Here is an 18,149-nt window from a genome sequence, read left to right as displayed (position 1 = left end):
GGGAATGACATACTAAAGCATCCTGTAAAGTTGTGGCTTACACACCTGTGAAGACTACAAGCGTGCTAGACTGATTCTCTGATCTTACAATTCCCCAAAGTCTATAAATTGCTCTGTTTCATCTTAACTTAAGTGGGGTCAGGGGACCAGAGTACAAGAATATGATTGGTTGTCTTGGTTTTTGCAGCATCTACCGTACGAACCCAAAACATGAAACAAGTCAGTGCAACAATATAACATACTAACCCTCCAAATCTATTTATTTATGAAAATTGCAGCAAAAGCAAATGTTGTACATTCCCTTTAACAACATGTTTTGTAATCTTGGCCTAGAACATATATTTAGAGAACACTGTAGTTTAGTTCTGTAGTTCTGCAGTTTTATATGTAGTGTACAATGTAGCACATTATTCTAATGTCTTGCACGTGTGCATGGTTACAAGAAAACAGGAAAGTAAACATTAAGTACTGGTATTTATTCTTCCTGGATTGTGTAATTGTTCATACCGGTACATGCCATTGCAGACCACGTCATTGCACACCACGTCCCCTATCTCCAGTGACACGCTCAACAATAATCAGATAGACCCTGAACATGTGTGTTTGTAATCATTCTATTTTTAGCATCACACGTAATGCATTCATTGTGTGCTGTAAGTTTTATGCAGGAAGTCAAATGCTGTATTATATTATCAGCTCCCACTTGCTTGGTTTTCCCGCCATTTCTCTTGTGGGTCAGTTAAAGGAACAGTTTGCCACTGTGACCATCCAAGCATTTTGTCTCATTTTTTTTGGTTTAAATTTGAATAAATTTGCAGTTGGAACCAAAGATTTGTTTGATTACAAAGTAAAATGTATATTAATTTGATATGCACCGTTTATCCTTTATTCATATGTTGTTGTGGTGTGGTATTAATCTTTGCAATACATGTGAAAGCTAGATTACTCAAAACAATACTTTCAAGCTATAGTCCATCATTTGCAGCTATCCAAAAAGTAACTGACGTAATTATTGTTGAAAAACATACTTGGTTGAAAGAATATAAGGGAACTAAATTCCCTGTGAAATTATTCTTTTTGGCAGGCTGTCATTTTGAAGAAATCAACAAAAGAAGGCCTTTCCAAAGGTGCTTTTTAAGACGCACTGTTGGAAATTTCCCTTAGTAGTTCGTTTTTTTGTATTCAGCGAAGCACGCCCAAGCGTTGACACGACGCACACCCACGCGCGCCATCTATAATTCGTCGGATCAGTGCGCGACATCGCGTAGCTGCAATTGGCTCAGTGAGAATGTGTCTCGGATGCTGAATTCAGGCCCGATTCAAAACATGATTAAGCAACTTTTGATTTGAAATCAAGATCCTAGAATGCTGTTTTTCGCGAAATATACAGCTGAAGCTGAGCTAAAACTTCATCATGTTAGTTGTTCATCACCCTTCTGTAGATTTTGAGCATGTTTGTTGCTTCAAACGAACAAAATGCACAAATTACAAATGATGGACTATACCTTTAATTTGCTATTTGGGGTGAGGCTGAAAAAAAAATGTAACACATAAGACCCAGTTGGCAAGGACTCCAACTTGGGGCGTGTAGAAGGAAAACAAGGAAATTACCATTGAAAGAACTGAGAATTACCACTGCATAATGCTGACTCCCAGAAACTATTAGATCGTAAAGTAGCAAAATATTGATGTTGGGACACCATCGATATAACTCCTCCGTCGTCAATTTGTTTAAACAAATCATTAACTTTTCTCCGTTCAAAGCATTCTGGCTGATAAGAAAAAAAATGATAATATACAGTTATATGTATTGTAATTTGCCCCTTTTTTTTTTAAATTGCTTATTTTCTCATGCTCAAAGGCCATTCACTGTACGTATCAACCAATTGTTTGTCAAAACTCGAGCTGCTGTCTCCATTCTACTTTGAACATTTTTCAAAACCTTACAAAAGTTCAAAATACACATTCCATACCAAAAATGTGCCCATGCATTGCTTTTTGTTGTTCTTTATTTAATATTGAAACCCCGTTTTTAAATCAGTTCATAATAATGCAACTAAAATGTGGACTTTGGATGGCCCCTACAGGTATATTTGAAAAGTACAAGTGTACAGTGCTGTAAAAAAACTGACCAAATTATGTCAGCAGTTAAACATCAAAGGTGATGTACATGTACATCAAATCATCTCAAAATATCATCACGATGATACTCAGTTTGAGAAATGAAGTCTATGGATTACATATTTTTTATTCATTTATCTAAAAATGAAACCAGATAGGATATTGAAAGAACTCAGTATACCATTCAAACATTTAAGGTACATTTTGCATTCTAGCTGTTTAGGTTGTCATTCCTTTCAAAATATACAAAATTTTGTATATTTTGAAAGGAATGACAACCTAAACAGATGGAGAATCATAGAAATATAAACCTCTAAATAGATCACTCAATCAGATCCGTGTCAAGATTGTACCATTTCAGTTTATACTAACAAAATAATTAACTTCCAAATTGTAGCATAATGCGCCTTAATGTACAAGAATTTTCTATTTTTTAAAAAAACCACCACCGAGTGCTCCTTTAATGCTACCGCACTGGGTCACATGCACAATACAGTCAAGGCAGGCTTCACTTCAGTGGTTTAGTGAGGGTGTGACTAGCTCCAATGCATGGCATGTACATGTACATGCACTTGTTCAGCAATTACAGTGAGCGGGACTCTGTGTGTGTGTGTGTGACTGTGAGATTTCATTGTGTGAAGTCCACTAGCTGATCTGCACTGGGAGTCTGTGTAGTTGGCAGCCATTAGCACCGGTGGTGTGTGGACTTTTGTGGAGGGTAACCGAAGGAAGATAGAAGGGGGCCTGGACAAGTGGATAGTACTACTGTTGGAGTAGTTTGGTATTGGATCTGGTTGGTGGTGTCTAGTAGTTGTATAAAAGCAAAGGAAACATGAGTGCAAGACCGAGCAGTGCCAGACCTGGCGCAAAGGCCTCACCCCGGGGCTCTACACCCCGGCCTGGATCTGCAGCCGGTGGCCGTAACAGGCCTCGATCTAGTCCTGGAAAGAAGTAAGTTGTTATCCCATTTTTCACAAATCTCTCTTTTTTTATATTTGGTACTTGTTAGATTACCTACATGTACATCTGATGAACTTTTTGAACATTACATGTGGTAAGTAACTTTGATTTACAGCAGACTGATTGTACATTGTAGAAATTGGACCATGCGTACGGTGCACATGTAAAAAGTAGAGTATAGAGAAATGTACAGTTACAAATTTAACCTTTTAAAACATGGACAGGTGTTTTGTGTTTGATTTTACCTTTTTGGAAACGGTTGGTAAAGGTTGCAAAATGATGACTGACACTGTGTGAGCTGTTACATGGAGGAAGGAAATATCCTTCCTCTAGCACTAGACACTATGTCAATTAGAACAGTCTGTTTGTGCTCTGCTTTGCTTTGACCAGCTCCATACTGACTTACCAGCAGGTTTACCTTGGTTTACTTCGAACTTTGTTAAAATTCTGGATAGAATGCAGTACGGTATATCCTGATGCCAATTTTTTTTTTACAAATTCTTATGCTACCACAACAATTGTCAGTCATCATGTACATTTGTACAATGTTGTAAAACTTGGAACTGAGAAGTGTATTCAATTTTGTTCGACATATTTTAACAAATTTTGCGGCTCCCTGTAGATTTTGTACACAACCAATAATGTGGCGTCTTGATACTGTTTTTTGTAATTTCTGAACCGATTGTGCTCAAAATTAATAGTTAACTTCAATATGTGGATTTGATTAGTTGCTGAATTGTTGACAGTACGTCTAGTTCAAGTTGCTTATCTTTTATAGTGCATGTATACCGGTACTTCACATCATATGAAAGCAGTTACTGCTATAGACATGTTGGAGTTATACGTGTACATGTAGTTAATCATTCAATAATTGTAATGGCTTATTTATATTACTAGGTAAACATGGAACAATCAGCTAGATACAGAGGTGTGTGGACTTTCAAAGTTCAAGCTCCTACCTGTAGCTTTAAATTTAATAGTATATTCTGTAGTTTGCTGTCAATGTAAGAAGTGCTTGAAAATGCAGCTCTGTAGTTATTGTCTCTTATAAATCTTGAAATTGTAATAACATACTTTGTAGTTAATGTAGTGGCTAAAAGTTCTTGTTGAGATAATTAAAATGTATTAATAGCTAATGGAGAGAAACTACACATACATGTAATTTAAATGTGGTGTAAATTTGAAATGAATTTAGTTGAGCTTTTGGGATTTTTTTAAACAGAACCTGAAGAAGTCCACGTATTTCTGTTTCCAGTCAAATATTTTGGCTACAATTTGATGTGTACATTGTACACGTTTAAATGTGGACTATAAGTTCCATGACAAAATTGGCTCCAAACCTTAAAGTATGCGTGGATAGGCCTTTTCAGTGTAGCTTCTTGCTGAACTAAATTCATTTCAGATAGGCTGAATGAAGCTGACATGTAGTTATTGGAAGAACTTAGGCAGCAATATGGTAGACATGCTAACAGTAACAACTGTACTGCTTGTAGTAGAACACATGTACATGTACAGGCACTATTGGTAGAAAAGCGATGCTTTGTACATGTACATGTACATTGTACATGGATAGATAAGCCATTTGTACTTGTACGTGTAGTACATGTATGGTACATGTATGTACATGTACATGTACTAGCACCATTTTTCCAAGATCTATCTAAAAAAATCAAGTACGTTATCCTGGTTGGACTGGCATACGGCAGGCACATACACACGTGGGCAAGTATGATGGCAGTAGTGTGCACATCTCTAGTTAGATTTCTTCACACTCTGTAGTTCTTCTCTTTCACAGTTCACCTAGAAAAAGTGCCTCAATGACAAACATCCACAAAGCAGGGGAAATTAATGGGGCACGTCCACGGTAAGTTTCAGGATGCTGCATCCAGAACGATTGCAGTCTGTTAAAGCTGCTGGTGGAGGATGATGGTAAAATGGGTCAATTGGAAGTGTTTTTAACCTTTGACCCCCAAGAATAAAATGAGTATGGGCAACTTTTTTTTAATTTTAAACAGCTTAGTTAGATGTGCTGTTCAGAGTTTCCCTTCATTGTTTTTCACACATAATGTATTCATAGTAAGTGGCTCTTCATCTTCTGCTAGTTTTAGACACCAGTGATATGTGTCAGTGAACTAGCCTGTTAATTCGATGTAAACAAAAGTGGAAAAATTGTATTTTTATCGTAAACATTTCAACAGTGCACGGCAACAGTTTATGTCCATACTAGAACTAAATCTTCGAAATCTAGATACAGACCTAAAAAAAAAGAAGCTTTATTCTGTACAAATTGGGTTACATGTGTACATGTACATGTATGCCTACTTTGACACTAAAAAAAAAGTTCTGCAGAAAATTTGAAAATGAATTGCCAAAAATAAATGTCCAGTTTTGCAGGCCCCTGCTGTGGCTTTCATCAATCCAATCCCTCGTGTTGAATTATTTATGCCCTGCTTAGAGTATTTGTATTCATGTTTATTCTATCAGAACTCATGAAACATGGGTTAGTAGTACTTTCCATTGTGTCCTATTGTAACAGTCAGAAAAGTGCAGAGGGAAGTTTTCTTTATATCCACTGTGCCCCGTTTCATGGGAAAATGTTAAAGTTATAATGCTCTTCAAACTGGAACAGGTTTTTTTTTTTTTTCTGTATTGTTGCGTCCAATATTTTGACCTTTACTTCAAAGGAAAATGCTACACAAAAAAAAAGAATTCTGTTCAGTGCACTTTTACAGGTAGGCCTACCGCTACACCTCCGCTTGATCTATTGTAGTCTGAGCTCTTTAGGGTGGCGAGTGGGAAAGCACATTCATCACTGTAAAAAAAAAGTTGTGACGTGTCTGCACTCTGCAGAAAATGTGAAGGAATATGGCGGGACAATTTTGTGTGTGACAAAGTATGTTCAGAATATAGCGAACAAATTTTGTTGTATTTCAGAGTTTGAGTGTTTATGAAAATTAAGATGAAAAGTTAAGGAAGAAAGCAAGAGCATGAAAGCAAGTGGCAACTGGACAAGAGCGAGAAAAAAAATCATTGCAGTTAAATGGTTTTTTTTTTTCCCTTGAATTTAAAACATTGCTTCGAACTATGTTGTGGAATTTCTTCCTCGAAACATCAACACCCTGAAAACAAAATGTGACCTGTCTCCATGAATCGAGCATTAAAATGTAAGTCAGAAATAGCCATTTTAAAGTACAGGGGGGCAGAACCAGAATTTGAAGGGATTTTTTTTTTTTTTTCGTTTTTTTTTTGTGGTGCACCTCAATCTGTAATCCTGATTTCTACTTTTACCAATTGTTTTTTTCTTATCAAACATTTAAAAAAAACATTTTCATCCCCTTTTGTAAGTTGACTGTTCATTCACTGTTGTACAACAGAAGGATTTTTTAAAAGTCATTTTTCTCAAAAATTTAATGAAATTACAACTTCAGTTTAGTTGGCAGTCTATATTTCCATTTCTGAACTCAGTACCCTGTACTACGGTATACCATTAGAAAGATCTTGTTCTGCAGAATCCAGAAATATAAATATCTCAAGTTTTAAGAAAGTCCAACTTAAATGCTCATTTTGTGATTATGGGGTCACAAATAAACTCTTCCATTTTGAATTACTGCTTTTTACAAATGTACTGGGAAGGGAAAAAAGTTGGAAATCTTCAAGTACAATGTACTTCAAAACTGAAGGGCGATTGCTACCAGTTTCTGCAGAAGACAGTTGGATGAGGTGATAGACTTCACGCACAGTACTATTTGCTAACTAAACATGGTGAAGTCTCTCATCAGTCATGGTCCTCATCCAGGAAGTCTGGCATCCTTGACACTCATGCACTGTGCACACAATATAAGGTGTGAACACTGTCTATACAAATAGACAGTGTCAACAAGGTCTTGACTAGTCAGTAATTGTAGGAGATTGTGTGTGTATAAACAAATGTCTTGAGTCCATACAAACCTCTGTTTGTAGCTAGTTAAAGACCTTTTGTTATAATATTTGCTTTAGTAATAACCGCAGGTCTACTGTAACACTATAATGACATGCAGTGTAACACTGCCTTGAACTTTGCCAGTTGAAACACGGTTGAAATTGCTTCAATTATTTTGCTTATTCCCATGAAGTTGTACTTATGGGAGCTTGTTTCAGCAACAAAAGGCAGCCTGTTTTTATAGTAATTTGCTAAGTTCAGAATCAACCTGTTCTGTAAATTGCATTTTTTTTTTACCCAAACCTAATCAACGCAATGCATTTTCCTGACTGACCTTGCTCTGTTGTATTAAAGCTGAGGCCCCTGGATGGCAGTAATGATATGCAAATTTTCATGGCATTTGAAAATGCATGATGTGCACTGCAATTGAACTAGTGTTCTGCTTAGGTCAGAAATTTGATTTTAAAACAGATCTAGTATTGCTTCATATACATTTGTACTACTGTACACGAAAATTGCGGGAAAATATGTAACACAAAGAAAGGATCATATTTGTTGAGTCATTAGTTTGATACATACAACATATGACATTCGAAATTTGATCTCTGTTAGATTTTTTCTTATTAATCAGAAAATAATTTCAATATTTATTTTTCTCTTTTTGCAGGCCGAGCAAGGAGGCACTATACAATCCAGGTAAATTTGATTTGAATATGAATTTAACTTACCAAATTAAATTGTGTAAAATTACTCCATTGACCTTTGACAAGACCTGTTGCCCTTTTAAAGATAATACGATATATTTCACTAAATTTCAAACATTTAAAGACTGCTGCATTATTTTCGTATACATAATTTTTTTATGGGGGGGGTGTTGTATTTATAAGTATGTATCCCCCTTGGCCTATAACCCCTTCTCCCAAACATGTATCCCCTTTGTAAATTAGACAATGGGAAATGGATGTTAGCCTGAGGTCTGATTTAGTTCAAATTGTAAGCATGGACTCGTACGTGTACCGATAGGTAGCAACCCCAGTCAGAGACAGTTTATGGTCTGTGCTTATCTTTGCATGGCTAGGGAAGCAATAAACACTATGTACATGTACACATAGTTGTAACAACAATGAGCTTATCAAGGACAAGGTACCTAGACGGTTTTTATTAACTTTTTTGAATACATGAATGTACTGCATGCACAGCACGTCCCAAAATACCTGCAACTTTTTTGCGAAGCTCTAGCACCGGCGCGGAAAACACGTACCGCCAATATTTTTATACCATTTTAAAGCATTAAATCTTAACTTTATCCCTGGCGCGTATTGGTTTGATATTTAATACACAAGTAGTATTAAAATTATTCGTGTTCAAATAAAGGCATGTCGAAAACGAACTCAAGCAATTTCAAGGAAAATCGATGATGCAAACTCGAGTCACACTTTGAACGCGCTTTTTGAATAGGTACATACTTGCACGTGAATTTCAAACTTGAACTTGAAACGAAGAACAAGATTGTGAATTCGTTTAAGGTGTAGTCTACGTGGATCAAACAGAATAGGAAACACAGAAAGAAAAAGGCAACAAGATCGTCACATCATGAACGTGATGAATCTACATTAGAAAAAAATTTGCATGACTGATTTTTCTTGAAATCGGTTGAGTTTGTTTTTGACATGACCTTATTTGAACATGAATCATTTCAAAACCCTTTTGAAAATCGAACAAATACTTAACCGTGGATAAAGTTAAGATTCCAAACTTAAAAAATGGTATAAAAATAATGGCGGTACGTGTTTCCGCGGCGACGCTAGAGCCTCGTAAAAAAATGTTGCGTGTATTTTGGGACTTGTTCTTACAGTTGTGTACTTGATAAGAAACTGAGATCAATTCTCAATATATTTGGTGAATGCATCTTAACATTGACCTAATTTCAGTATTTAGGCAGCTCTTGCATAGAATTAAACTTTCTATCTCCACCCCTTTAAATTGAATTGTACTTTCATTTCATTTACAGTGTAATAGTTGAAGGGAATACCAGGGAATATTTGTGTAATTGTCATGTACTGGTAGATGTAGCATTTTTTATACAGGTAGAGCGAAATACAGTATTGAATGTGTGAGTGTTTAAACAAACGTGTATGTATTTCACATGGAAATTGAAAAGTAGCGAGAAAAGAAGAGAGAAAAAAAAGCCAATCACTTTTATGACCCATTAAGAAGGAATCACCTTGGATGTGAATTAAAACAACAGCACACGTGTATGTACTCTGAGAGCAAACTAATTAGGGCAGCCATATAGGCATAGAGATGTAAGTAGTTACGTTGCAAATGAAAAGATTAGTCTTAATAATGCCACACTGGCCTTGACATTTATGAATGCAAAATTGTAGCTTTCATTTAGTAAAAGCGTCAAGCTTCAGTGGGTGTGGCCATCAATGCAGCATATTGAAAGAAAACAATTTAACTGATGAGTTTCTAAGAAATTTATTTTAAAGCTATCAATTCACTGTACTGTAGAGCTTCAGAGTTATTTTTTGCTTCAAATTTTGTTTATGCAGATTGGAATCACTTATCGGCTGTTTTTCTGGCCTTAAAGGGTTTATTTTGGCATTAATTACATTTGTTTCATAGTGGCAAATGCACATATTGATACATATATACACAATCAAAATCTGCTTAAATTTCAAAATGTATAAGACATACATGTATTTATATATTAGGAGTTTAACTACTGGTAGACCTATTGATCGCAAATTAATTTTTTTTCCCACCACAAGTGACTGGATGATATTTGGGAACCATGTTTTCACGCATAAAATCACACTTGAAATAATTGGCTGTTCACATACCAGCATCTTGTATACACAATCCTTGACGGTTGATGTTTGACATTGTTTGAAGGTGACTATTGCTAAAAACGTGTCAGTCGGAATATTTGCTCCACTTTTCAATACGAAAGGTTGAAAAGGTCAATTCCATATAAAAAATAAAACTGCAAACTTTCAACCCTCATTTTTTTTTAACCTTGAATCCCTAGTGTATTTTACTAAGTACTGGACCAAGTCTGCCAAAATCTATCACTGACCCTGCTTCACATAATGCTTCAGGACCAAATCCACTGAAATCCACCACAAGACCACCACTACTATAGTAGGTGGATTTTGATGGACTTGGTACTCATGGCTTGCCTACCAAAATCCCCAAAATGGGGGAATGGATTTGGCAAGGATAGGGTTAATGTAGTTTTGGAAATTAATTAATACTGAAAGTTGACAACACTTTGGTTCAAGTGAGAATATTTAGAACATTTCAAGGGTTCTGATTTCTGAAATCAGGAATGAGTGTGGTGTGTATTTTCTTACCAAAATTTAAAAATAAAATGCCAATGCATGGTTTCAATATTGGAAGGACTTTTGTGGACTTGCTCACTGGTACACATAGACATGCGTCGGGTACATACAGAGTTTTTCTGACTTCACTTAGCGACAACAGAGATTCTGTTTTGACTTATCAAAATTCATTTTGTGACCTTTTGAGTAAACAAATTGCCAAACTCAGATAACAGTGACAAAGTACAAAAAGAGGAAAAAAACACTATTCTCTCGTCGCTGCAATATTTCTGATTCGAGAAAGGAATCTAAATATTTCTTATCAACGTGATAGAATCCGATATCAGTATTCACGCTGCTACTATTCTGTCAATGAAATTGGACAAAAAGTGTGTGTATTCAGCTGCTAGAAAACACCATTCGCCTTTCATATCTCTCTAAAAATCACTACTTGCCCAAACCTCCCCACAGATATTTTCCCTGCCGTATTTCAATGAGTTATTGATCATGCTGCGCGTTTCAAAGTCTCTGTGTACACTTTCTTTTTGGACAAGCAGATTGTATCGCTTGACTGAGCCCAGCAAAACTCCTTCGGAATGCCCTCTGAGGAGAATGCTTTAATAATACAGGAAATGACAAAGAAGGGAGGGATCGAGTAAAGCTGCAAACTTGTACATAAGAAACGTGGGAACTCTCTTATTACAATGTAGGTGGACCTTCAGGTTCCATTCTGCACTTTTGACCCCATTTAACCCTAACCTCTTGGGTATATTTACTAGAAAGTATCCTGAATCCGCCAAAATCCATCAATTTTGCCATGCACAAAAAAATGGTGGCCAGTGAGTCCATCAGAATCCACCAGTTAGGTGGGAGTAAATCTGTTGAGATCCTGAATCCGCCAAAGTCCCCCAACTGCTCAATATGGAGGTATCCTGAATCCATCAAAATCCTGCAGTCCCACTAGGCTTGCAATCCTGAATCCATCAAAATCCCCCAGTTTGTGCAATATGTAGGTATCCTGAATCCACCAAAATCCCCCGAAACGGGTGTGAATTTTGATGGATTCAGGTACATTAGGGTTAAAGGAAAACCTCCAATTTAATAGAACACATTGAATTAAACATTCAAAAAAAAGTTTGTCTTTCATTCCATAGTGTTAAACAACCGACGGACTGTAAAGCACTAAAAGCAAGTCCCACATTTCGCCATGTAGACTCATACAGCGAACCAAATGAGAAGTCATTGCCATTCTATTGTGGAACCAAGTCTATAAGGCTGCATACAAGTCACACGAAGTGGAGTTGTGCGCACATGTTATACCCTATTGGTCAAAAGAACAGTGAGTGCATGCATACCACTGTACGCGAGTATCATGGGTAGGAGTGCTTTACCCCTCCAACCCTCGGTGTAATAGTTGGTGGCAGAATAAATACGGTAGTTTGGACTTATCCACTGTAGGATGTGCCCACAGGCATGCACAGTACACAGTTCAGTGTTCTTATATCGTGCTGTACAGTGAAGGGCAGTGTCATGGAACCCGACTAATAATATAATTTGCATGCAGTGGGTCCGACCTTGAAAAAGGTCCCTGCTTTGGAAAGTTCCATTTTATTTGTAGGTGCAACATATGTTCAGACCAGAGTTTTCATTTGCATAGCAGAGTGCAGTAGGATTTCATATGTACAATGTACATGTACCGGTGTAGCATGAATTTAGGTTTTATGAAATACGGACTTATTGGTGGTATTGCGCATGCTCATGCATAGATAATTAGGAAAGGGACCGGTCACGTGAGAGGGTTTAATTAACCAATAAAAGGGAAAAAGAGTCTGATTTTCATACGAGTCCGATTTTCATATATGACACCGGTACTACCAGTACATTTTTTCCATGTTATTTGTCAGAATGACACTTAATACAATGAGTTATTTAGCATTATTCAAATATTTATTTAATGAAATACTAATGATTTACTAATGATTTACTAATGATTTACTAATGATTTGAAAGCAGATATACAGGTACAAGGCCAACGTTCAGACGCTGAATGTCTTTAATAAAAGATGCAATTGTAAATAATTTTAAAAGGGAACTAATGTTATTTTTAATTAATGAGGGAAAATAATTGATTCCAAATAGGACACAGATGCAAGCAAGTGCTCCGTTAGTGCAAACAAAATAGCAATGAATATGATAGCTTCGACAACTTGTTTCAAGTCCAGCCAATGAATAGTGACCCAGGACCTTAATTTCTCTGAACAGCCCTGGACGTTGACTATCCTATGACAAGCTATAGCTCCTGATTTGAATGATTAGCATTGCATGGCTAATGGAAGTTCCAAATGGCTTCTGATCTCTCAACCATAGAGATGATAGAGCTATAGCTTAGGGTATTGCATGCATATACTGCTGTATTGTGGAGACTGATATCCATTTCAGTATCTTCGGTCAGGAAGGAAGTCATTATGGTTATGGTCATTAAAGATGCATTCGCAGAAACGGCAGAATTCTCCATTGACTTCTGTGATTTTTTGTTTAGATTTTCATATATGACGGTCAGTTGTTATGAAAAAAAAATCACATATTTATATGTTTTCCTATTTGTTAAATTTTTTTTACTGCACAAGTTAAAAGATAACAAAAAAAGTATTTTGGTCCTTTAAATGTAAAATATTTTGTAGTAGTCCTTGGTACGAGGCCTTTTTTTTTGCTTGCCACGCGGTCTGGTTCGCCGAATTTTATAAAACTTCACAGACATGTAGATAATGGTGTACCATATCAAAAAAACTTTGTTCCCCGATCCACAGTTTGTTTGAAAATGAGAAAATCTGGGATAAAAACGCTGAAAATTCTACATATTTCGCAGAGTTTCATGTACATGTACATGAACCTACATTGTACTTGTAGGGAGAAACTTATTCTAAACAGGTCGGGTGGTACAGGTAATTTAAAAAAAAAAAATATAGAAAATGATTTACTCTTTTTTTCCCATTAAGCTTAGTTCCAACAAAAGAGCATTTTGGGGCGTTCCACTGACGCTTAAAACCACGCATACTCTCCACGAGATATATACATGATGCACGTTCCTTATATCAAATGCAGTCCTACGTGTTTCATGTAATTATGGGTTTTTATTGCCTGGCTCAGACAGTACACGCATGACTGGCCAAGCGGCCAACTATTCATCCTCAAACTTACACGTGATAAGAGTTAACTTGCAAGTCTGGATACACCAATATTTGGTATGTCTATGTATAAATTGTCCCTCTGAAAAATGGAGATACTTGTAGAATGGAAAACTCCAAGCCTGAGCATAGCCAGAGGGGTTTTTTTTTTTGGTTGCCTGGCTGTCATAAATTTTAATCCAGAATTTTTGTTCGGTCACATGGCCGTCACAAAATAAAAAAAACAGACAGTATTTGGCATTATTGGACAATTCGCTCTTTTCACACTCTGCCATTGGGCATGCACAGCCTCGATCTTTACACAATAAAAATAGCCGGTTCAGTGATCTGAACCCCGACACGGGAATCACTGAATCACCGGCTATATTTATTGTGTAAAGTTACCTGATCAAGGCTCTGCATGCCCATGGCGGAAGTGTGAAAAGAGCGAATAGATTGGACTGTGTGAACATTGCGGTATATTTGTGAACCAACACGAATAGAAATACCTAAGTATATTGCTTTCCAATGGAAAAGCAGTAGTGTCGTCCAGGCAGCTCCAATGCTTTGGTCTCTGAACTGGAAGTTGTGAACATAAAAATTATAAATCAGCTTCTCTTTCGGCCTTAGCTTTGCCCTTATCCTTCAAAATCCTCCTGGAGATTTTGAAGGATTGCAGAGCCCAGCAACTCTCAAAGACTTCACATGGGGTTTGATGGTGGTTCTTTGCACATGTGCTTGATTTTCGAGGATTTTTGAGGATTCATGAAATTTTCAACAGAAAATGGGTCATTGTATTAATTTGGGGTCCATTGTCTTTTCTTGTACCTGTTACATCTGACAAATTCTGAAGCACTATCTAATGCAGTCGTCCTCAAGACTGATTATGAATAGCAAACTACATGTACCCGACAAATTAAAAAAAAATGTTTGAAGTCATTCTTAGTGATATTTGAATGGCAAAATACAAAGTACCAAAGTATCAGGGACAGGAAAAATGGCACACTTTATGGACACTAAATTCAAATGCCTGTATATGTACAATGTAGGGTTATACATGTACATTGTACCTTGTACAAAGATGCATGGATCCCGGATCCTGTTCTATATCATACGATCTCTGTGGATATTTCTGGATTGTTGTGTGTGTCCTTTTTCCCAGTATTGATCACTCAAGTGTCTGAAATACAAATCAATAGCTTCAATTGATCGTTTGGCATCTTTCCCCCAACCATCCGTGACCATTGACAAAAATCAAATCGACTGTCGGCTAAGCTACGTTACAGACTCTATGTATGAACATTTATGTACATGTACATGTATGTAATTGCACACTATGTACCCTTAACATGTTAAAGGCTGAGCCGATTTCACAAGATTTATTTTTTTCAAGACAATATCTATTGAGAATTTTGTTGGGTGTAAGTTGATATATTTTTTTATTTTATTTTTTTCAACGCATGATTTGCTTAGAATAACATGTGCTGAAACACTAGAACTTCTGATATTTTGTTACACTGTAAACAATTTATATATTTCATTCTGTACTGGACTATAAAAACAAATAGAGCTGATAGTATTTCACAAGTTGTGAACAGCATTTTTTTTTATTTCTTAAACATACATTGGATAAAAATTTTTTATAGAAGTTAATTTGTGGAAAATCCTCATGGCATTAAAAAAAAATCATATTTGTATTTTATTTTTAATTTATGCGTACTAAGAGAAGAGTTAGGGAATGTCATTTAGTCTTAAAGCTGTGAAAGTTTGTTGCTTATATTTTTGTTCGTACAGTTTTATTCAGTCATAATTTCATGCCATTGTTGCGTTGAACATTTTCAAGAAAAAGTTGTGGAAGCATTTGAATTTATTTAAAAAGCATTTGAATATATTAAAAAACAACGTAGTTGAATTTTTAAAAATAGATGAGAAAAAAAGTTGGACAATTATTAGTTATCCATTACAGCCTTTGAGGTGGAAGTTCTAATGTATTGATCATAGCCAAACATTTCAGGAATATAAAAGGTAAAAAAAATCAGCCTGAGAAATGGAAAGGAGAACCTTTTAAGTAGGTTGTGTAAATTCTGAAAACCTGAACCACTGGGATTTGAACCACAACCGCCTAGTTAAATGATGCGGAAGCTTTTGCAGTATTAACCTGATCTCGCTCCTCGGTCTCATTCAATTGACAACTGAAGTGTGGATGAGAGTATCAAATCTCGTGTCATTAGATGTGACAGGCTGGTTGATCTCTGGGCTGAAAATGGCCAGCAGAGTGTCAAGTGCATACAAGCGATGTGTTAGCAAACTGATATTAAAGTCACACTGTGCGTAGTCCAGACAGCCCTGTTGTGTTGAAACCTAGTAAGGCCAAAAGAAAAAAAAGGCTCCGGTTTCTGGTCTGCGCGCGCATCGCCGTAGCCATGCACGTCGGCAAAATTAAACAGTTTTTTTTTTCAATGTAAGTTGATGTCTCAAAACCGTCAAACTCACAGGTTTGACTGGAATCCTGCTGCTGCACAATTTTAATGTGTTTTTAGATTGGGGTTACGGTCGAGTATAAGCTTTATGTGGCCTCTCTGGGCTCCCATACATTTTGCACTAAATTAAGTCGTGCACCATTTGCAGTTATCAGCCGACATTTGACCAAAAAAAACACACACAAAAACTCGTCGCCGCACCACTTTTGGGGCAAGCTCCATACCAGAAACTGAAGACTTTTTTTTTTGGCCTAAGCAGGCAAGATGGATCCAGTGTGGACATGGTGGATGAAATTACAATTTTGTCTGTTTCGACTTGAGTGTTTACTTTATTTAAAAAAATGGACACATACATTAAATGGCTTCATGATACAATATACATGTATTTGGTTTTTGGAAAGTAACTTTTAGTCACAACACGTTATATGCATCTTCTTTCTTATTGTTTCATTTGATACATGTTGTTGATTGATGTGGGGAGTTCTTTGGGAATGGGGCCGTCAAGTTTTCAAATGTGTACAATAGAATTATTTTTAATGACCAGCAACACAGGTTTCTTGATATCTTTAAAAAAACAAAAAACTTGTAAGAACATAAATAGAAGTATGACTAAAATTTCAGCTTTACATCATAAAAAAATGCTTGACTCAAAAAGATATATTTTAAAATGAGCCATTTTTTTTTGTTTTAGTCACTTCTGGCCCCTGTAAACATACCCTACTACTTTTGCATACCAGTATTATAGGCAATTCCAGAGTTATGTGATGTCCCTGACAGTGCTTTTAAGAGCTCAGCGAATAAACCCGAAAATGCAAGTTTCAAATCTTATACATCCATCATTTAGTGATGGCCAAAGGAGATTACAGACTGAATCATTTATTGGATATCATGCTTGATTGGCTCTGTCACAGACATTACACTTCGTTTCATAACGTTGGAATCGCTCACACAATTACTTGTTCCGTAGTTGTGAGGACATACATGTACATTGTACACCTGTCTGTACGAGGTATTTGTGGGGACCAGAAAACGCTGTGGGGATAGCAGAAAGTCCCCATAACTCGGTCCTAATTTGCCTAACAATAAAAAACTTCCCCAAAACACGATGTAGGCCTGCACATGTGTATCAGGTGTCGGGCTACAACTGTGCCATAATTGCTGCTAAAAATTAACGTATGAATTCACTGAAGAATCTATTTCTTTTTTTGTATCTGACACAGATGAAGGATGGGTGCGCATTTACATGAGGGGGCGCCCGATCACCATGTTCATGCCCACGGAGGCGGGAGACTTCTCCGTCAAGGCAAAGCAAGAGCCCCCAGCTGAAAAGCTCAAGCTGGAATGGGTGTATCCTTTTCATCCCCATGGCTTTCAAGCCAGACAGGGGGATATTGCGATCGCGTATTCCTTCTGTGTGTCCGTGTATCTCTGTGCGTTTGTTTATGGTGTAAATCGAGGACACACACGTGCAGCATCATCGTTGAATCGAGGACAGGAAAATCAAGGACAACCTCGATTAGAAAACGTGTACAAAACCAATGAGAACTGTTGCGAAAAAGTTATAGTCCAAACAAAGGAAAAGGGAAGAGGAACGAAAGAAAATCCTTGATTTACACCATAAACAAACGTGTGTGTCTGTGTGTGTGTGTTCCAGTTCACTGTAAGTTCAGTCTTCAATCTCAACCAAACTTTCCAATATGGATCTTTACGAGGTCTCTGGTGAGATACTAATGACCCTAAGATATATGTTAGTCCAGTGTCTCGCCCAAACTCCCCATTCAACTGACAACTTTCAACCCAAACTGCCCATTCAACTGAGAACTGGTACCTGCCGGATGGACAATCAAGGCAGTCACTGAAAATTGTCCTTACTAACTGCCTGTACATGTATACAAACTGCCAGGATGCCAGGGGGATCGCGCAAGTTTTACGTGCAGTATTTTTATAAAAAGATTTCTATAAAAAGAATAAATAAAATTCAAACCAAATTCTGGCTGTTTGACGCTGCTGCAAATTCGAATCCATTTAACACCAGCTGCAGGTTCTAGTTTATTTCTAGGTTGCCTCCAAAAATGGATTGCATGTAGTTTTGATTTTTAAAGGCATTTAGGATCTTACAATGTACTTTAATGCATTTTGTTTGTTTCCAATAATACAACCACTCAAAATGCAAGAAGAA

The 18,149-nt window shown here is 36.8% G+C and overlaps 1 protein-coding gene across 5 annotated transcripts in view; it reads left to right on the top strand.

The window, feature by feature from the left end:
* The window catches only part of LOC119740276 (77 kDa echinoderm microtubule-associated protein-like), a 74,254-nt gene that overhangs the window by 25,329 nt on the left and 30,776 nt on the right, over nt 1-18,149 (top strand). For 4 of the 5 annotated variants that reach the window (XM_038215539.1, XM_038215538.1, XM_038215537.1 and 1 more), the window contains 3 exons: nt 4,877-4,945; nt 7,668-7,696; nt 17,191-17,317. In XM_038215539.1, coding sequence (XP_038071467.1) covers nt 4,877-4,945; nt 7,668-7,696; nt 17,191-17,317 — 225 coding nt within the window. Of the gene's footprint in view, nt 1-2,626; nt 3,073-4,876; nt 4,946-7,667; nt 7,697-17,190; nt 17,318-18,149 lie in introns of those variants that run through there. The other variant, XM_038215540.1, reaches the window with a different exon arrangement.

Source organism: Patiria miniata, unplaced genomic scaffold (assembly GCF_015706575.1).
Source record: "Patiria miniata isolate m_02_andy unplaced genomic scaffold, ASM1570657v1 HiC_scaffold_5, whole genome shotgun sequence".
Classification (NCBI taxonomy): domain Eukaryota; kingdom Metazoa; phylum Echinodermata; class Asteroidea; order Valvatida; family Asterinidae; genus Patiria; species Patiria miniata.
This window is presented reverse-complemented; position numbering and strand designations above follow the sequence as displayed.